At 38.0% G+C, this 21,866-nt stretch overlaps 1 protein-coding gene across 2 annotated transcripts in view; it reads right to left on the reverse strand.

Moving 5' to 3' along the window:
- Positions 1-21,866, reverse strand: part of b4galnt4a (beta-1,4-N-acetyl-galactosaminyl transferase 4a) — a 200,989-nt gene that overhangs the window by 39,250 nt on the left and 139,873 nt on the right. For both annotated transcript variants that reach the window (XM_082160412.1, XM_082160411.1), the window contains exon 8: positions 4,304-4,382. In XM_082160412.1, the coding sequence (XP_082016538.1) occupies positions 4,304-4,382 (79 nt within the window). The remainder of the gene's footprint in view (positions 1-4,303; positions 4,383-21,866) is intronic.

The following is a 21,866-nucleotide window of genomic DNA, read 5'->3' on the forward strand; positions in this document are numbered from 1 at the left end:
CGTCTTCTTCTGCCTGCACCACACCGTGACAACCTACACTTGTCCATGCACAATAAATAGGAATGCACCGATACCAGTATCGAGCCCAATACTGCACTTGTGTACTCATACTCATTAAAATGCTCCGATACTGAAACCTTGCAGCGTGATGTGTACAGTACCATGTTTGTGTCCAGACAAAAAGAGATTTAGCGATATCAGAGATTAAAGATTTCTATGATTGATTTCTATATATTGTAATCATTATGTTCACAACTTGTAATGCTGTAATTACTTTAATGAGCTCATTGTTTCTGCCTAAAATTAAAACATGCTAGCTAACTGCATGTTTCCTTTCAGTCAGTCACATTCGACTCAGAACTGAACTGACGAATTGGCATCTCTCCTGAGAGTGAGTGTATAGTATTGACTCCACCCTAGCAAGGCAGGATCTACCACAGAGACCTTCCATATGTAGCGCTGTCCCTATGGTCAGTCCATATGACAACTCCACGTGTTACCTCCCTATGGGCAGGATCTGGTCTCTGTGGCATCCCTTTCCATTTGGAACAGGCACTCTTCCCCAGTGTTATCCAGTAGTCTCACTGTGTAGGGTAAGAGGAACGGCAGTGGTCAACGTTCTCCGCATAACGCCTGTTTCACACATACTCCGTTTGCAGTATGTATGCGGCGCGCTATTGTGCTTTCACATATGCTGCGTTTGCAGTGTGGAACTGATCCGTGGCTGTAAATACCAAACACAACATATTTTTTTTTATATCAAATCCAAAAGTTGTTACTTGTCAGCATTGCAATTTTCTTTAAAGCTCCTTTGAAATGACATGTATTGTGAAAAGCGCTATACAAATAAATGTTAACTGAATTTAATTTAATTGTTTTGAAAGTAAATGTATCTAATTAATAGAATATTAAGCATAAATGTCATATTTAAGCCTGTATAGCCGCTCTGCATGAGCTGATAAGTGAAGCAAGCTAAGTGAATGAGATTAGTGCACATTCCTTTTCACACATACATTGCTGAAATATTTCTAGTTTGGTCGACTATGTCAATAGCAAAGAAAGTAAAACGATGCACCTACTGTTAACGTTACTTGAGGGTAAAGAGAGAGAGGGAGAGAGAGCGTCAAATTTAATCGTATGTGTGGCCTAAGTAAAAAAAAAATGAAGTGATTTTATGTATAACATTTGGATCCCTACATTATTACAGGAAATGTCATGCGATTATTGTGCCGCTGCACTGAAGCGACACTAAACATGCGCTGAAGATGAAATAATGATAGAGCAATATAATGATCACTGAACAGAAGCTCGTACTACATTTAAATGTCCCGCAGTAGTCAATCATTTTATCCCTTAAGAGTCATCTTTGATCACCAAAATTTTTCCTCAAATTTTTTTCCCATCATGAATAAAATAGCTTTTTTTTAAAACAAAATAGCCCTAAAATAGCTTAAATGTAACTCTACACCCTTGCCTCATTTAATTTACGCGGTTCTATGAATATGCAAATTAGCCCCTCGTCCAAGCCTTTCTGATAACGTCAGAAACACCAGCGATTTCAAACACTGTTTTTGAGACTGTCTTTGGTTCACTGCAGTGAACAAGGAGAAAATACTCAGCAATGGTGTTGACTTATGAATTTACACATGGTTTGTCTTAAAGCATATTAAAAACATTAAAAGCTTGTTTTTTTTTTTCACCACAGAGGGATTTTAACAGGCATTATTAAGCATGAAAATAACTGAAACATCTATTTGCTAAACGAATTAAGTCAACTACAGTAGTCAACAAGTGGATCAAAACCTTTCATCAAAGTTCTACATGGTTTCTCTACCCAAAGTTCTTTCGGTTTCTCTACCCAATATTTAAAATAATATTATATTTAAATTATTTAAATAATATAATATCTAATTTAATTACATTTTTATATGTAAATATTCTTTTAAAATAATAAAAAAAAATTACAAATGCAATGAAAATACTATTCTCAATATCGGACTCATTCTGGAAAAAGTGAAGCACAGTCTAGGCGAATATATTGCCTCTATCACATCCCGCCACTGCCTAAAGGGAAGTGCAATGCTTAATGTAATAAACTGACATTTTTTTTGGAGCAAATCCACTTGCTAAATGATAACAGAATGTGTTTGCAGGGTCAAACAAAACATGGACTGGAGCTTGCATGGATGGCTTGGAATATTTTTGAATATTTGAAAATGAATATTTTTTCCCCTTTTCAAATCAAAGGTGTTTTTAATGACTTAATGGCACTGAAAATTTACATTTCAGAACATGCTTCCACAAACCAAAACATCTACTTCATCATTTCCATGCGCTGATTCATTCCAAAACTAAAATGTGGTTCTTTTGTTCCGACAACATGAATGAAATAAAGTTTCAATGTCTTTCTGCATTTGTTAAAACAAACAAACAAAAAACTACTAAAACACTGCAGATATGAAATCACAGAGCCATGATGTGTTGCAATAAATGTAACAAAACGGTAACAAAGACTATGAGGCGTACTCTGAGGTCTCCCAAATCACAGAATGTTGCAAATAATGTCAAAGGTACCTGGAGAGTACACTATATGCCTATTATAGAAACTAATCAAAATTCTCCTAGAAATCAATTCCAGGGGCAAAATATTGCTCCTTGTTAAAAAAAAAAAGGTTAATTTATAACACTGTTATGGTTGCAACTGAACAGGAAAAGATTGTCTGCTTGACAGACTTGTAAAGTGGCCAAACACAGATTGTTTTGTTTATATGCGATGTTTAGAGGTAGGTTATCTGAAATATATTTTGCCACAATTAATTTATTATTGTTTGTTTTATTTATTTGTTAAATTTATTTACTTTTTAATTTATTAATAATTTATTATTTAATTTATGTATTCAGTTTTTCATTTAGATGTCAATTTATAATTTTAAGATATTTATTTATATTTTTTTTGTAATTGGATGTATTAAGTTATTTACAAAATCAGTATTCAAATCACAGAACATGTTCAATAAAGTCTAGCATAATTAAAAACAAAAGTCTTTCCATGACATTGATTGAAGTGGAAGTAATTAATTTGAAAATTAATAATAATAAAAAAAATACATCCAATGTATTCCAATTGTTACATTAAAGTGTTATTACTACCTCATTTAACCAATAAAAGTAAGTTTCCTGGTATAAATTCGTGCATTAGGTTGATTGAGATGTTAAATAATATTTTTAACTTGAATAAAACTAGTTCATTTAGGTGTTAACATTAACATAGGCTACTATTTTGTCAGTGCATGTAAAGTGGCAAAACACAGATGCTTTTGTTTATACAATTTTAAATAATTAATTTCTATATATATTTTTTTTATTTCATTAATTGTTTTAATCGATTTAACACATCAGTATTCAAACCACAAGATTTTTAGTAAAGGCTACAATTGCAAAAAAAAATAAAATAAAAAAATAAATCCATGACATTCATTCATTCAAATAAATAAATAAATACTAGCAGACATACCGAAGAACTCCACTCAATGTTGGTCAGGTTGAGAACAAAATAAGAAGTCACCCGCTCTTAAAACCCGGTATTTGGCTCTCTCAAGCCGACTGAAAAGAGTGTTTTCAAAAACAGATGTGACCAAAACATTCAGTATCTTTAGCTTCTTTTATCAATCCTCAGAATAGCCTGTGAACTGAAAAGACTCGTATAATAAGATTTAGCAAAAGTGGACAATAACAGCTGTTTTGGAAGTTCAGATAATGGATAGTGAAGGATGCATGATTGCGCATGTTCAGATTGAATAAAGAGAACATGAATTGAAAAGCACTATGTGGTCTGAAATGCATTAAGAATCGTTTCTGAAGCTCTGAGTGTTACAAAACCTGTTTTGTGCTGTTTCTCCTGTTCTGTGTTCAAGGACTATGATTTTGATATGTATTTTCTGTTCCAATTGTTCCATTGTTTCACCAGTTTTTAATTCCTGTTTGCTTTAGCTGTTAGCCCCCTTTATTTGTGGTCATAGTTACCCTTGTTTGTTTCCATAGTGATTAATTCCCCTCACCTGTCCCTTGTTAGTCCATTGATATCTTGAGTATACAAATCCCAGTGTTTCCTGTGTTCATTGTCAGGTCTTATCCTTTTTATGGCTGTAATCCTGGTGGCTTTACTCAGTTCTTGTGTTCAGCTGTGTATATTTTTGTTATTTTATTATTAAAGACTACTATCAGCATTTGGATCCATCTCTCCTTTGTCTCAGAGTTCCCCCCATGTTACAATGAGCTTGAGTTTAGCCAATTCAAAACTCACCCCGACTTCAACGTGATCCGAGCCTTTGTCGTCCTGCTTGTGGAGAATCTCGAAGTAGTATCGTCTGGAGGCCATGAGACTAAAGGGGAAAGAACGAACATGGAATCTTAATGTCTTTCATTTGTAAGTCCTGTATTTTTATTACTGCATTACCATATCATATTTTATCTTATCATATTCTATATTGTAACATCGTGCCATTTCTTATTAAAGCAATAAAGTGAATTATTACTATTACAAAATAGCAACCACAGCCATTTACATGACAAAAAACAGCAGTTCAATAAAGTCACTTTTATTCTTTTAATTGGGAAAATAGATAACTTTGGAAACTCAAAAAGTACTAAATATTAATATAAAATCTAAAACCACACGTTTGCATGCATTTCACAATGCCTTCATCCTTACACTCAGAATGTATAGTCTGGGCTATTTGTTTTATAAGTAATCAAGTCACCTTTAGCGCTTTATAAAATAGCGCCTATAGTTGTATTCACCTATAGCGCTTTATAAAATACAAATTGTTTCAAAGCAGCTTTATAGTAATAAACAGGAAAGTAATGATCAATGATGCAAACAGAATTCAAATCTGCTGTAAAGCAGCTCTAAAGGCCCTGAAATACTCACAGCGAAGTTCTTTTTCGTTCTTCACTTTGGGGTTAAAAGAAGTTTGAAATACGTGAGCAGTGATATACTGTTAGCAAACATCCCAACGCCACCCGCGCTGCTGAGACCGACGTTTAGATGAATATGTAAATATGTGCTGTGCGCTTTCCTTTCAGTAACATAATAAACATGCAACAAAAATAACAGCAGTAAGAAAACAACAGTTAAGAAAGCATCAGATCATAGAGATGTGGATATGTTTGCATGAGCTCTGCAATTTACCACTTCAGTAAAGTCACGTTTATTTATATATACAGCTTTATACAATAGATTGATTAAAAGCAGCAGCTTTACAGTATTAAACATGAAAAAACTGTGTCAGTGTCTCTTTCAATTACAATTATAACTTAATTTTCTACTATAAAGTGACTCTCCAGTGTGTTCATGTTTTTCCTCGCAGATGTCTGACCTCGAGGGACTGAACAGAAGAAATGAACCGGAGAAGATTTCCACGTCAATGGTGACGGAGCCTCAGAGCCCCGCCTACCTATTACGTTATCACCGCAGACCAATGGTAGTTCGAAGGGGTTTACCAGACGGAGCAAACTTTTCCAGAAAGATCGCTTTGGCAAGTTTTTTCGAACTCATGAAACAAACTTTGTTTGGGCCTGATTTTGTTCAAAATGATGTCACATTAGTTTGTTTTCCTCTGGCTAAACAAACCAACATGGTATGATTATGATTCCAGTCAGGTTTATATCTGATTTATATAATTCAGAATATTTAATTCAGTTTTCTGGTTCCCATGGTCTTTGCTGAGGATATGTGCCGATGGCTGTCTGGTCGATTAATATACTGCATTGTTTTGTATAATATATATCGAAATGGAACATACATTGTAGCATATTTTGTCATGTGCCACATCATATATAATAATGTATCACATCATAGATCATAATATTGTATCATACTGTATATTGTAGTTCCCTTTCAGTCATTCACATTTGACGTTACGATCAGCACCGATTGTTCCACTAGTGTCTGCGAGTGCTCTTCGGGAAGAGGTGTTGGTATGACGGCGCTGCAGAGGTGGTGTGATCTCCAAAATAGCATTTCCTGCTGTTCATAACAGCCCTAAAAGAGCTTTTGCACACTGCAGGCTGCACTATTCCCTTCCAGCTGTGCTGCAGCCATTTCCCCTGTGCGCTTCAGCACTATAAGAGAGCAAAATTTCTCTGATAGAGCAAACACGAGTGTGACACTTCATCTTTTTAAAGCTGTCATTCCACTCGTGTGTTTCTGGATGCAGTCATTACCTGGCGTCGGCTGACAGTCACTGTCGTTGCCTCGCGTGTCTGGGCATCAATCACGCTGAGGTAGCTTTTGTAGAGGAGTCATGTACCCACTGCGGGAAGACGGCTATCTTGTGTTGCGGTCAAGACTCAACTACCTCAGACGAGGTTGAGTCCCCTCGCCTATACTCCCAGTTTAGTTCCTGTTCTGATAATCAGAAGAGGGCTACTTCGGTGAATAGCCAGGGTGACCTGAGGATCACAGTGGGGCATTGCCTGTCGAGCCAATCTCCGTGGGTCCCCCACACCGCAAGCTGTGGAGCTTCTGAGTGAGAATGCTGGACCTTCTCATGGGGGACCAAGTGTTTCATTTGGGGCTCCGCTGGAAGACCAGATGTCAATCGTTTCATCGGAGGGTTGGTCTCCGGGAATGAACTTGACACCTTCAGGGAGAGTAGCGTTTCCCGAGTCTGACCGCTATGCTTTCTCAGGCTGCCGGAAGCATCAGGGCTTGAGTGGAGGTCTCCACCGTGTCCTGAACGCTTTAGGTTGGACAATTGGTATCGTGGGGCGGCCCATGCTGGTTCTTAGCGTTTTGGAGGTGCATGAGGAGGTTACCAGATCATGGATGGCACCTTTTTCTACCCGAAACTGGTCTGGTGCCTCCTCACTACCCTCACCCCCAATGGAGCGCGAGGTTGTGATGCAGCTGTGTCCAAAGAGCGCTGCCGCCTGGACAGTAACCCACGTCTCCTATCCATGGCCCGTAAGTTCTTGTCTGTTCTCATGGCAAAGGATTAGAGAGCTGCTGGACAGGCTGCCTTCGCCCTGCACGCCATGGCTCTTCTGCAAGTGTACCAAGCCAAGGCACTTAAGGAGTTGCACAAGGGTAGTTCTGACCCAGGGCTGATGCAGGAGCTGCGCATGAAAGTCACTCCGCGCTCCCTCGGTCAGAAGTTGTCCACTTTGGTGGTCCAGGACCTGGCAGAACTTGGTGGATATGAGAGTGACTGACAAGAATCGATTCCTCGACTCCCCTATCTCCCAGGCCGGCCTCTTCGGCGATGCAGTTGAGAACTTCGGCCAGCAGTTCTCGGCTGCACAAAAGCAGAAGGAGGCGATGGAGCCAGGTAAGTGTTGCACCGCACACTCAAACCCCACTTCGGGATGCTATGGCGATATTAGAGTGTTGGTTGTGTCTATGTGAGTTGCTCTCTGTGAATCTTATGTGCTCTGCTATGGCACTCATCTCATCAAAATCACATCTCCTCAAATGGGCCACATCTGCTGTTAGACCAGCACAATTAGAGGCCTGCTTGATTTCACACCTTATTACACCTCCAAATGCGACACGTTAAAAACCTCACACACGGGTGCGACTCGATCTGTCAATCTCCTATCAATAATGCACTATTGTAATTTACAGAGAACATAACAGTATTTAAACACAGCCAAAATCTTTGGGGTGAGGCTCCTTATTATATTTACATGCACTAATTATTTTATATTTGTTTTTTTGGTGCCCTGGCAATTTGAGAGATGATATTTGCAACATGAGGCCCCTGATGAGTAAATTTGCTCATGAATATCCATGAGCGTGGCTAATGCATGAGACATAATTCTGCTCAGATGCTCACGCAAATGTCTTGTTTGCTCCAGTGGGCCTATGAAATACTGAGAGCAAATAGAAAGAGGGAGAACAGATGTGGGAAAAGGATAAAAATTGATGTATTGAAAAGCAAGAGAAATGAAGAAAACAACTACCTATAGCGGCTCTATAATGCAGGGTTTAAATTATAATTAATAACAAAGACCAATATAATATATAATATCACATAAAATAAATACTTAATCATATATTATCATAATTGTATATATATAATTATACACTGATGTTCATAAATACATATTTATCTAATGAATATGTATCAGACAATGGCTGATAAACCGATATACGGTTTGGTATTTTAAGACTGGTATTAGGGGGTCTCGTCTCTTCATAATTCAAACACTGCAGTAATGTACTGTAAAATTAGCGAAAGAAAGGAAACCATTTAAAACGAGAAGGAATTTAAGAGACGAACAGAAGAAAGTATGTGAGTGATCAAGAAAAACAGGAAGTGTGATAAAGTCTGCGTTAAAAGTAGAAAATAGACCTTCTCAGCGGGAATAGGTGAAATCCTCAAGAGCGTGAGTGGGCCGAAAGCTCTCAGATTGAGAATTACGGGGAGAGGAGGGTGTCGGTGACAATGCAATTTCCTCAACTTCACACCGACTGATTCGCTCTGCCCGTCTTATATTCCACACTACAATCAATCACAGCAGGTGTGCCGGCTTCCACCCAAAACAAAGAGGACCTTCATAATGTGGAGTGGGATGCAGGAAATAGGCAGACCGTTCACTCTTCTGTTCAGAAACCTGTAGTGAGCTTCCCAGCTAGGCAACATGTTTAGGCCTCACTGCGAAAAAAGTCTAATGCCAAGGTTATTATGTTTCATCCAAGACTACAGAGTAAACTGAACTAGGATGTATTCAGTACTTCGGAAACTTGTTGCACACTATGTATTTTTTATGCTTCGTAGCATATTGAATTGTTAGCTTAGCAACATGCTAAAATCATGCTGACTAAACACATCATAACACCTTTAAAATCTCCATTAATGTATTTTAAGTGATAACATATGAACGTCTACGATGAGATGCAGTACAATGTTTTAAGTAATGCTAGGGAGTTAACTAATGTTCTGTATCACAACTCAGAATTTTTTTTTTCTTCTTTTTTTTCTGCACCACCTACTTGAAAATCAATAACTTCTAGAACGCTCAAAGTCGGATTTCAGACCTGTGAACTCTGGGCACATCGATGTACTCCAACCTCAGCAAGACACTTCCAATGAGCACAGCGTGCCGTGGAGCTAACTTATGTCAAACGTTTAACTTTACATAAATATACCTTATTTTTTGCTTCACGTCAGATGTTGCTAGTGAATGCAAGCATTTTGTGTTCATTTATTTCTGCTTTTGCCATATAATTGACATAAAAACACAAAATGCTCAACATGTGGGCAACATGTGAACGTGCCGTGTAATTTGACTGGAACTTGGACATTTAGTCTCAGATATGATCAATTCTGACCTCTTCTCGAACGCGGCATAACATTAGGCTGTTTTGTGATGAAACTGAAGTAGCGACAGATCTTTTATTCTGTATTGTGACGTATATCCAAGTAAATTAAATTATTTGAAGAAAAAAAATATATTGGCGAGGGACTTTATCAGTCATTGTTGATTAGATGAAGGCAAATCTGAATGTGAGCTTGCAGTTAATTTGAAGAAAATGGCAGAGTTTAGGCAGAACAAATGATTGGCAAAGTCTGGCGTAAGACATCAGAGAGAAGTCTGTTATTTTATTGGAAGAAAAAATTTAAGTTACGACATTTTGAATTGAAAAAATGGTAAATGGTTTCATTAAATTAAATTGAATTTTCAGCATCATTACTCCAGTCTTCAGTGTCACATGATCCTTCAGAAATCATTCTAATATGATGATTTGATGCTCATTTATGATTATTATCAATGTTGAAAACAGTTTTTTACATTTTTATTTCAGGATTCTTTGATAGAAAGTTCAAAAGTGTGGATCTGAAATAGAAAGCTTTTGTAACATTAAACACTACCGTTCTAAAGTTTGGGGTCAGTAAGATTTTTTTCTTTATTTTTTGGGGAAATAAATAAAATAAATCAATACTTTTATTCATCAAGGATGAATTAAATTGATCAAAAGTTACAGTAAAGACATTTATATTGTAAAGATTCTATTTCAAATAAATGCTGTTCTTTTGAACTTTCTATTATTCAGCTGTTTTCAACATTGATAATAATAATGAATGTTTTTTGAGCATCAAATCATCATATTAGAATGATTTCTGAAGGATCATGTGACACTGAAGACTGGAGTAATGATGTTGAAAATTCAGCTTTGATCACAGGAATACATTTTTTTTTTTTTTTTTTTATCAAATAAATGCAGCCTTGGTGAGCAGAAGAGAATTCTTTTTAAAACTTAAATCTTACCGATACAAAACTTTTGAACGGCAGTGTACATTATTCTCAATTCTTTGTAGGATCGCAGTTAAACGTACAGTATGGAATTTTTCGCCACTAGGGGTCGCTAACCTATTTACAATAACAAAGGCGTAGTTTGATGACGCAACATTTGCTAAGAATTATGGATCTTGTCGTCAACCTCAAGCCGACCGATCTAATCTATGGATCTAATAATGTTTATGGATGACTGAATACATCGATGCTTTTATCATGACTGTGATATGAAGCAGTTCGGGATTGCTAAGAGACAGCTATCAGCTCCACACGCGACGCGATATGGACATTTCATTCCACTGAACTAACGTTACACGCGAGTGCAGAATTACTACTCACAGTCACAGGTCAGTTTATTAGACAAATGAAACTTGTGAGGTAACGCAGCGTTGTTTCACTTGGTCTAACATTACACTATCACACTAAACTGCATTTGAATGTGTTGAAATGTATGTGTTAGTTTGTCTGTATGAGACTAGCAGTAAGCTAGATCAACATTAGAATAACATACAGATCATATTCTAACATTTCATCATGTTGAGCTATATAACATTGATTAGTTTTATGTAAATGTGCTCACCTGTTTAATAAAGTACATGTAGAAGCGGTCGAAGTCTCGGACGTGGAGCTCTCGTTTATATACTGTCTATGGGAGCTCTAGGCATCTCGAAAACACCGCGCTGATATTGATTCTCGTTTTAGTTCTCCTTTTGTATCCAAAGTCTGCTTGCCATGGTCCATAATGTTTGAACGAAACAACAACAGCGTGCAAATAGACATTGCAAACTACAAAGTTGTCCGCGTCAGTCGCTTTGGTTACTATCAGACGGCTCTGGTTCATAGCTCGGGTTGCCATGGCAGCACGAGTGGAAACCAGGGACAACGCGGATATGACGGCATTGGCAGCGACAAAACGGAAATAAAGAAACGGGACGTTTCTCGAATTAAATTACAAATTTCTCCTGGTTTGAAAGTTGTTGGAAACAGTCAGGATAATGTAAGTACACAACTAAAAAAAATATATAACATAGATATAGTGATTTTTGCTATTTTTAAAGCAAAAAAGTTACATATTGTGGTAGTGCAGCAGATTAGTAAAAAAATCTTTCACTTTGGTATAGAAGCATGAAATTTGGCACAGATACTCTCTAAGGGCCACTATTTTGGAAAAAGGCGTTGGCCACTCAATAATTCAATATGGCGGCCATTTTTCAAAATGGCCACCATTGCTATTCAATGCTTATTATATAAATTATTCAAACAGTGATCCAAGCATACAATTTGATACAAATACTCTCTAAAGGACATGTTAATAGAAAAAGATGCTTGTCCCTCAAAAATTCAAGATGGCCGCCATTTTTAAAGATGGCCACCGTTCCTGTCGAATATTAATTATTTCAAGTGTTCAAATGGTGATGCAAGCATAAAATTAGGCAGAAATACTCTTCAAGGAACACTCTTTTGGAAAAAGGTATGTGCCACTCAAAAATTCAGGATGGACACCATTTTCAAGATGGCCACCATTTCTGTCAAATAGTCATAATGTCTGCTTTGTCTGCCTCCTCTCCTTTGACCTGTCCAGCTTAGTTAAACTTGCCAGGGATATAAAATCCCCGCCGGCATAGGTCTCAGGTTCATTGGAGTACACAAGCCTTTCCACCACGGCAAGGTGTAGTCCACAGAGAGGAAGTGCCACTGTTAGAAAAAGGATACGCTGCTGGTACAGGTTGCACATACAGTGGGGATATTATTTGATACACTGCTGATTTTGAAGGTTTTCCTACTTACAAAACATGTAGAGGTCTGTAATTTTTTATCATAGGTACACTGAAACTGTGAGAGACGGAATCTAAAACACAATGTGATTTTCTGGATTTTTATGATTTTTAAATAATTAATTTGCATTTTATTGCATGACATAAGTATTTGATCACCTACCAACCAGTAAGAATTCCGGCTCTCACAGACCTGTTAGTTTTTCTTTAAGAAGCCCTCCTGTTTTCCACTCATTACCTGTATTAACTGCACCTGTTTGAACTTGTTACCTGTATAAAAGACACCTGTCCACACACTCAATCAAACAGACTCCAACCTCTCCACAATGGCCAAGACCAGAGAGCTGTGTAATGGGCTACAGGACAATAGGCAAGCAGCTTGGTGAGAAGGCAACAACTGTTGGCACAATTATTAGAAAATGGAAGAAGTTCAAGATGACGGTCAATCTCCCTCGGTCTGGGGCACCATGCAAGATCTCATCAATGATCATGAGGAAGGTGAGGGATCAGCCCAGAACTACACAGCAGGTCAATGACCTGAAGAGAGCTGGGACCACAGTCTCAAAGAAAACCATTAGTAACACACTACGCCATCATGGATTAAAATCCTACAGCGCACGCAAGGTCCCCCTGCTCAAGCCAGTGCATGTCCAGGCCCATCTGAAGTTTGCCAATGACCATCTGGATGATCCAGAGGAGGAATGGGAGAAGGTCATGATGAGACAAAAATAGAGCTTTTTGGTCTAAACTCCACTTGCCGTGTTTGGAGGAAGGAGGATGAGTACAACCCCAAGAACACCATCCCAACCGTGAAGCATGGAGGTGGAAACATCATTCTTTGGGGATGCTTTTCTGCAAAGGGGACAGGACGACTGCACCGTATTGAGGGGAGGATGGATGGGGCCATGTATCTCGAGATCTTGGCCAACATCCTCCTTCCCTCAGTAAGAGCATTGAAGATAGGTCGTTGCTGGGTCTTCCAGCATGACAACGACCTGAAACACACAGCCAGGGCAACTAAGGAGTGCCTCTGTAAGAAGCATCTCAAGGTCCTGGAGTGGCCTAGCCAGTCTCCAGACCTGAACCCAATAAAAAATCTTTGGAGGGAGCTGAAAATCTGTATTGCCCAGCGACAGCCCCGAAACCTGAAGGATCTGGAGAAGGTCTGAATGGAGGAGTGTGCCAAAATCCCTGCTGCAGCATGTGCAAACCTGGTCAAGAACTACAGGAAACGAATGATCTCTGTAATTGCAAACAAAGGTTTCTGTACCAAATATTAAGTTCTGCTTTTATGATGTATCAAATACTTATGTCTTGCAATAAAATGCAAATTAATTACTTAAAAATCATACAATGTGATTTTCTGGATTTTTGTTTTAGATTCCGTCACTCACAGTTGAAGAATACATATGATAAAAATTACAGACTTCTACATGCTTTGTAAGTGGGAAAACCTGCAAAATCAGCAGTGTATCAAATACTTGTTCTCCCCACTGTATCTGCGAGACGGAAGGCGGAAGGACCATCAGAATTGAGACTGGTTTCAACAATATAGGTGACCAGTTCAGAAAGAGCCATAGGAAAGATGGCTGTTTGAATCGTTTCACTCTGTGACTCTTTCTCAAGCCTTCTGAGGTTTATCTCTGTTGTAAAGATGAATGAGACGCAAATGATGGTATTTCAGCTCCTGTGCAATGGCATCAGCACCACTTAGTTGAGACAATAATTAAGCATCATTCAGTGTTTGTGCACATTCATGTAGTCTGTCATTCAGTTGCAGTGTCATTACCTGACGTAGGTCAGATTCAGGAGATATGTTATCACAAAGAAAGCAAACCTGATCATCTAGACTTTTCTGCATCATGGTTCTGCGATGCTTTGTTTGGCCTTCATCTATCTCACTACATTGAGCATCGGATTGTTGCTTCTGGGCACGAAGTAACTTTGTGTTGTTGAACCGAAGTCGACAATTGTAGTGATACTTCGCTTGGTTCCTTCTCAAAGCTTCTATACCACCACCTTCATCCAGTCGTTCCAGGTCCAGGGTCATTGGCATTTTGTTCATCTTGTGTAAGAGTGGAATGTTGGTGGCAATCATTTTATAGCTATCATGTTGAGAAACATGATGGGTAGGTGGTGATTGGAGGGGTTCCTTTGTGTCTGTCTGACAAAGACAACATTTATTCCAATCAGTTGGCCTCTTGGCTGACATGGGATTTTCATTTGCCATTTTGGGGGTTTGTTGTCTGATTAAGGCCGAGGGGTTATCCTTTTACCACCTCAATCATAGACATAGTACACATTCAGGTATGGGATACAACTAGGTACGGGTCACCTACACCTAGCCCGATCATTCATCCAGTGCCATTTAAGTCCCGTGTGATCTGTACACCTTCCAGGTAAGCATACATGAACAAGTCATGTATTGCCCCGCTTACCCTTGGCTCGGCTCTCCCGCGCTGGCACAACCTGTCAATTCAGGTGCGGCTATGTAACTACATCTATTACTAGCTAATTGATGAGGGGCTGGTAGACAGCATTTGGGAGACTAAACTTAGCTATACTATTACTACTAGTCAAGAACTATAGTGTAAGTAAAACTAGATCAGCTGACACTGAACCCCATGCTGAGTTCCACAGCAGTTAAGTCACCAGTGTGCACTGGTTGTGTAATGACGTTCACTCTATTAAACAAAACCTTCCTTAACACATTAAATTGAGCTCTGACAGAAATGGTGGCCATCTTGAAAATGGTCACCATCTTGAATTTGAGCGGCACACACCTTTTTCCATGATAATGTTCCTTGAAGAATATTTGTACCAAATTTCATGATAGCAGCACCATTTGAAAAAAAGATAAGGATTCAAGAGAAATGGCGGCCATATTGAAAACTGGTAGCCATCTTGAATTTTTGAGGGACAAGCACCGTTTTCCAAAAAAACATTCTGAAGAGAGTATTTTCACAAAATGTTATGCCTACATCACTGTTTGAACAATTGACATAATGAGCATTTTACAGAAATAGCGGCCATCTTGAAAAAATGGCCGCCATGTTGAATTTTTCGTGGGCCAACGCCTTTTTCCCAAAAAGTGACCCTTAGAGAGTATCTGTGCCAAATTTCATGCTTTTATACCAATTTGAACGATTCTCTTGAAATATGCCATTAATCTGCTGCACTATGGCTTTAATTTGCTTATGAAAGAAAAAGCTTTGAGTTTACTCTGAATCAGTGTGTAGGACTGTCTCAGAGGTGTGTGTGAGTGTGTGAGTGTGTGTGTGTGTGTGTGTGTGTGTGTGTGTGTGTGTGTGAGAGATGATGAATAAAGCCACAGTCAGACTAAGAGAGAGAGAGATAGAGGACAAGCTCCTAATTGTCTGACTAATTGCAAACTCTGACTCAGTCTCTCAGTAACTGTGTCGAGTCGAGCCCAGACATGAAGATGAATGCGAGGAAGAATCTAACAACCTCATTACCGTCACACTCTATGCCAAGAAGATCTGTCACAAGTCATTTTACTTTACTTTGTCGAACAGAACAACACTTCACCACAGAAACAAACAGCAAAATGCTTATCTGGTTACACAATGAGGATTTAACATCAGAAGCAAGTGACAAGAGTGAAAATTTATGATATTTGAGAAAAATGCTCAAACTTCAGATTCTTCTCAAACAGAGTGGGCTAGTGCCTTTGTCAATAATTTAGATGGTCTGATGGATCTCTTTTGCAGGATATGAAAAATATCCAGGAAAACACAGTCTGTACTGACAGCAAAGTCAGATGGGACCATATTGCTACTGAAGTCTGACTTCACCAGAGTAGATAGTATTTTTAGTCAACATGAAATCCATTTTACATTCTATAATGTGACATATTTCTGAAAAAAAGTAGGACTTGATTTTATCAATTGCGAGTTAATTGGTTGGTGAAAAGTAGCCTCTGGATCAATGAAAAAAAAAAAGTATAATAATTTTCTGTTAATAATTATATAAATATATATAGTGTAAAATGCATGTTCCAAGTTTTCAGAAATGTAATCTTTGTATTTATGTTGGATTCCAAAACATTTTATAATATTTTTAAAGAACCACAGAGAGATTTTTTGGCTCAAAAAATATGATGAAATGTGATGAAACCATCAAAAGTAATAACATATTTTCTTTAAATGATGTATCTTGATCATCATTAAAAAAAAAACAAGATTAAAAAAAATCCCCAGAAATTTTTCAAATATCATGAAAAGTTTAACTGTTTATTTTCATTAGGTTTTTGAAGAGTCACACCACTTGACATTTTCAAATGTTTAACTTGACTTAGAAAAATCTTAAATGATCTGCTAATTTAAGAAATTATATTTTTCTGCATGTTGGTTGTATGACTTTGATTTGTCAGACAAATTATTTAAGGTTTTCTTTGCAATAATTTAATTAATTTATTGAGGATTTTCATTGTAATATCAGGACAACTGTACTATCCTGACATTTCTGACTTCATTGCCACTAAATTTTTTTTTTCTCTTTATAGAAAAAGGTATATTAAAGTTAATTTATGTGAGATTTATTTAAAATATATTTTTCAGATAAATTCATATAAAGGGACTGGTGACATCAGTCCAATAAGGAAAGTCAAGCAAGATTTTGACAAAAGATGGTAAACTAAATCTTTACTTTTTTTTATTTATTTTTTTTAACAATGTTTGATGATAACTGAATCTTACAAACATGTATGAAGAAATTAAATATGGTCCATTTTTACTTTACATTGACTTGAAACAAACTGAAAGCGAGGCTATTGAGCGACAGCTTAATTTAGGCTAAATTTGCAGCCCTGTTGCAAAGCTTCTGATTCGTAAAGTGATCTGGCAGACCTATACGACAACACTGTAGGCCTACAGTATGTACGCTTCATCTAAAGATGAAGAAAAATTGAGTTTGACTTCGATCCAGGCGATTTCATCGACTGACTTGCTTAAGACTTTTAAACACGAGTCGTAGCTGCAGTGTGTACACCCTTGACTTTGACTTCATCGTACTAATGAACTCCACAAAGTCCCGGGCAGCGGCAGTATCATTAAGATTCACACAGTTTCTGCTCTGTGTATTTGTAGCATGGCGTATTAGTGTGAAGTGCACGGTTTCTGGGATCTCAGCCACTTCACAGCAGACGTCAGGCGGATGTCTCGAGAGGGAGTAGGAGTTCAGAATCCAAGGAACATCAGCTATCATCAATTAACTGCACTACTGTTTAAACTTAAAGGGTTAGTTCACCCAAAAATTGTAATTGTCATTAATGACTCGCCCTCATGTCATTCCAAACCTGTAAGACGTTCGTTCATCTTCAAAACACAAATGAATATCTTTTTGATTAAATCTGAGAGATTTTTTTCCCTCCATTGACAGTCTACGCAACTACCATATTGACGCTTCAAAAAGATGCAGAAGCTCAAACGTGCTGCGTAACACGAGAATGAACCTCATTGGTTCTTGCTGAAGCTCAAACGTGCTGCGTAACACGAGAATGAACCTCATTGGTTCTTGCTGAAGCTCAAACGTGCTGCGTAACACGAGAATGAACCTCATTGGTTCTTACAGAAGCTCAAACGTGCTGCGTAACATGAGAATGAACCTCATTGGTTCTTACAGAAGCTCAAACGTGCTGCGTAACACGAGAATTAACCTCATTGGTTCTTACAGAAGCTCAAACGTGCTCCGTCACACGAGAATGAACCTCATTGGTTCTTACAGAAGCTCAAACGTGCTGCGTAACATGAGAATGAACCTCATTGGTTCTTGCTGAAGCTCAAACGTGCTCCGTCACACGAGAATGAACCTCATTGGTTCTTACAGAAGCTCAAACGTGCTGCGTAACATGAGAATGAACCTCATTGGTTCTTACAGAAGCTCAAACGTGCTGCGTAACACGAGAATGAACCTCATTGGTTCTTACAGAAGCTCAAACGTGCTCCGTCACACGAGAATGAACCTCATTGGTTCTTACAGAAGCTCAAACGTGCTGCGTAACACGAGAATGAACCTCATTGGTTCTTGCTGAAGCTCAAACGTGCTGCGTAATACGAGAATTAACCTCATTGGTTCTTACAGAAGCTCAAACGTGCTGCGTAACACGAGAATGAACCTCATTGGTTCTTACAGAAGCTCAAACGTGCTGCGTAACATGAGAATGAACCTCATTGGTTCTTACAGAAGCTCAAATGTGCTGCGTAACACGAGAATGAACCTCATTGGTTCTTACAGAAGCTCAAATGTGCTGCGTAACACGAGAATGAACCTCATTGGTTCTTACAGAAGCTCAAACGTGCTGCGTAACACGAGAATGAACCTCATTGGTTCTTGCTGAAGCTCAAACGTGCTGCGTAACACGAGAATGAACCTCATTGGTTCTTGCTGAAGCTCAAACGTGCTGCGTAACACGAGAATTAACCTCATTGGTTCTTACAGAAGCTCAAACGTGCTCCGTCACACGATAATGAACCTCATTGGTTCTTACAGAAGCTCAAACGTGCTGCGTAACATGAGAATGAACCTCAATGGTTCTTACAGAAGCTCAAACGTGCTGCGTAACACGAGAATGAACCTCATTGGTTCTTACAGAAGCTCAAACGTACTGCGTAACACGAGAATGAACCTCATTGGTTCTTACAGAAGCTCAAACGTGCTGCGTAACACGAGAATGAACCTCATTGGTTCTTACAGAAGCTCAAACGTGCTGCGTAACACGAGAATGAACCTCATTGGTTCTTACAGAAGCTCAAACGTGCTGCGTAACACGAGAATGAACTTCATTGGTTCTTGCTGAAGCTCAAACGTGCTGCGTAACACGAGAATGAACCTCATTGGTTCATACAGAAGCTCAAACGTGCTCCGTCACACGAGAATGAACCTCATTGGTTCTTACAGAAGCTCAAACGTGCTCCGTCACACGAGAATGAACCTCATTGGTTCTTACAGAAGCTCAAACGTGCTGCGTAACACGAGAATTAACCTCATTGGTTCTTACAGAAGCTCAAACGTGCTGCGTAACATGAGAATTAACCTCATTGGTTCTTACAGAAGCTCAAACGTGCTGCGTAACACGAGAATGAACCTCATTGGCTCATCGGTAACTTTCCCAGCTGTTATGCTCACCGAAGATATAACTGAATGTGTTTAAGTTAAGTCCCCAAGACTTAACTTACAAAATGTTTTCGTGTATTTGTCGGTTTAAGCGCACACTCGAAACTCAAAGTAGCCTGTACTTGTCCGTGACCCTGACAAGTTAACACCAAAGACAATAACTATAACAATAACTATAACTATATTGTTCTAATTCTATGGGAATATGTAAGTCCACACTACAACTAACGATAATACAGTAGAACGATAACATTGGAATCTCGCCCAATTTTTTTTCAGCTGATGAACTATAAAAACATTGACAGCCAATCCGAATCCACCTGAGTTTAAAGAGCTTGCGCATTTAAAGCAACAGACAACATCTGCGTTTGCTCATAAACAGAAGCTTATCATCAGCCGGTGTGGATGTTAATATAGTTATCTTTATAGTTATCGATCCTGTAGTGAACAGGCCTTTACTGGTATGAATCAGTCTGAAACATTTCGCTATGGGAGAGAATGTCTTTAATATTACACCAAAATGGACACTATAACTAAAATATAGTACCTAAATAAATCACAGTTAAATCACCTGAATCGAATTGAAAGCTTGTGAATCAAATGCGAACTGAATCTTGAAATCTGTATCGCTTTCCATCCCTTCAAGTCATACACTGACGTGGCAGGATTTCCAGGCAAAAATGACACAGCACTTTTGTGGAAATGCCAGATGCCTTATTAATTCTTGAATATGCCAGCCTCTCTATCTCTCTGTGGTTAAAGGGCAGAAACAGATCGGTTGCATCTAGGGGTGAGTCACATCCAGTGGAATCCATCTCTGTATCCTCCCTCCGGTCTTTGGCTTTCCACAAGCATCAAGGCCACCTGGTCTTCCCACACACCATTTGTCCTCCAATCACATCATTATCCAATCACATAAGCAGGACTAATCTAATGGAAGGCCCATCAGAGCCTCATCCTCGGCTCTAACACTCCAACACTCTAAACTTTAAGAATGCAAGGACAAATTCAACAGAATCGACATGCACTGATATCAAAACTACCAATTTTAAATAAACCCAAAAATATTTGTATAAAGGCCAATATATATATATTTTTATTTATTTAAGGCCAGTACTTTATTTATAACCATTTTTATAACAAAATATGCAACAAAAAAAAAGACAATTGCAACAAAAAGAATAAAGGCCAATATTAAAATTTGATACTACTTCATCTAAATAAATACAAATACAACAATAAAAACTATAATCTATCCTTTTAAATGTATTTTAACATTAATTTATGCACCACAACATTATAATTTACAGTATGAAAAATGGTTATTCATTTTGAGATTCAGAAAAGATTACATTTACAAGATTACAATAGTTTTATAAAATTATGGATCAAAAACAAATAACAATTCATGAACACATTACTCTTAATAACTAGCTCTATTTAGTGTAACAAAGAAACAAATGACTCTTATGAATCTGTTCTTTTAGTGAATCAAAAACCTACAGCACAACCAGTGTAGAGTAACATGTTGTAACATGTTAATGTTGTAATAACAGTTGTGGTGTGAACACATAGAAAGTAAATATACTTTTCTCAGAAACGAAAAATGTTTCAATAAACAGTACTTGATTTAAAAGCAGGTTGGAGTTCCTTAAGATAAAAGCAGGCACTCAGCTCAACTCGATATAACCAGGCGAGAGCACTCTGAATGGATGTCAGCGGAGAAGTCTGTCTTTTCTTGCATTGGCTAGATGTGCTGTTAGATAAGATGCTTTGTCTAATCAATGCTTTGTAAGGGTGGAAAAGACTCCTGCCTGTGTCTACAGGATGAACTATCCTGCTTAAAAAGCAAAGTGCCTAACCTACGATCAATACACATCATTCCCCTTCTCTTTCTCTATTCCTCAAACTCAATAATAGAATTGATTTATGATCACGGTAATCATGATAAACGGCGTTACGAAAAGTCTTAACAATTCCTACACATTTGTCTTTTTCCCTCTCGCTGGTTCACTTACTGTGTGTGTTATTAGAATAATAGCTCTTACAAAAACTAGATAGGACATGAAGGTTTGTCTAAAAAGTATGCAGAAATTATGCCCTTTAAGATACCTTGTACTGTAAATTTTAAGGCATTGCATTTATCTTTCAAAGAAAATGCAGTCCCAGAATGCACTGCGATGAGCTCAATGGAAAAGTCTGTTGATTATAAATATAGTTCATTTAAGTATTGTAGAATCAAAACAAATGACTTATTTTTACCCCCAAGTTGTGTGTACTATGTATTTTTATGCTTAGCATATCAAGTTGTTAGCAAAGCAACATGCTTAATTCAATCTCAACTGGAATAAATTGTGGTTTGAGTTTACCATGCACTTCACAAGCAAAATATTTGGTTAGCTTGTTAGTCGAGTTTACAGTGCACGTCGTAAGTGCACGCACGTCATAAACTATCTAGTTGCTAGATTAGCAGTATTCTAAAGCCAAACTCAATTCAATCAACTGTAGGATAAGGATACCATGACTTTCGCAAGGAAAACACTATCGTGCATGTGAGTATCTGGATGTTAGCAACATGCTAAAGTAAGACTTTTGGAATCAATTATGGGTCCAGCATACTGTGTGTTTCACATAGAAAACTACTGTGCTTAAAAT

Source organism: Leuciscus leuciscus, assembly GCF_965113295.1.
Source record: "Leuciscus leuciscus genome assembly, chromosome: 25".
In the NCBI taxonomy this organism is placed as follows: Eukaryota; Metazoa; Chordata; class Actinopteri; order Cypriniformes; family Leuciscidae; genus Leuciscus; species Leuciscus leuciscus.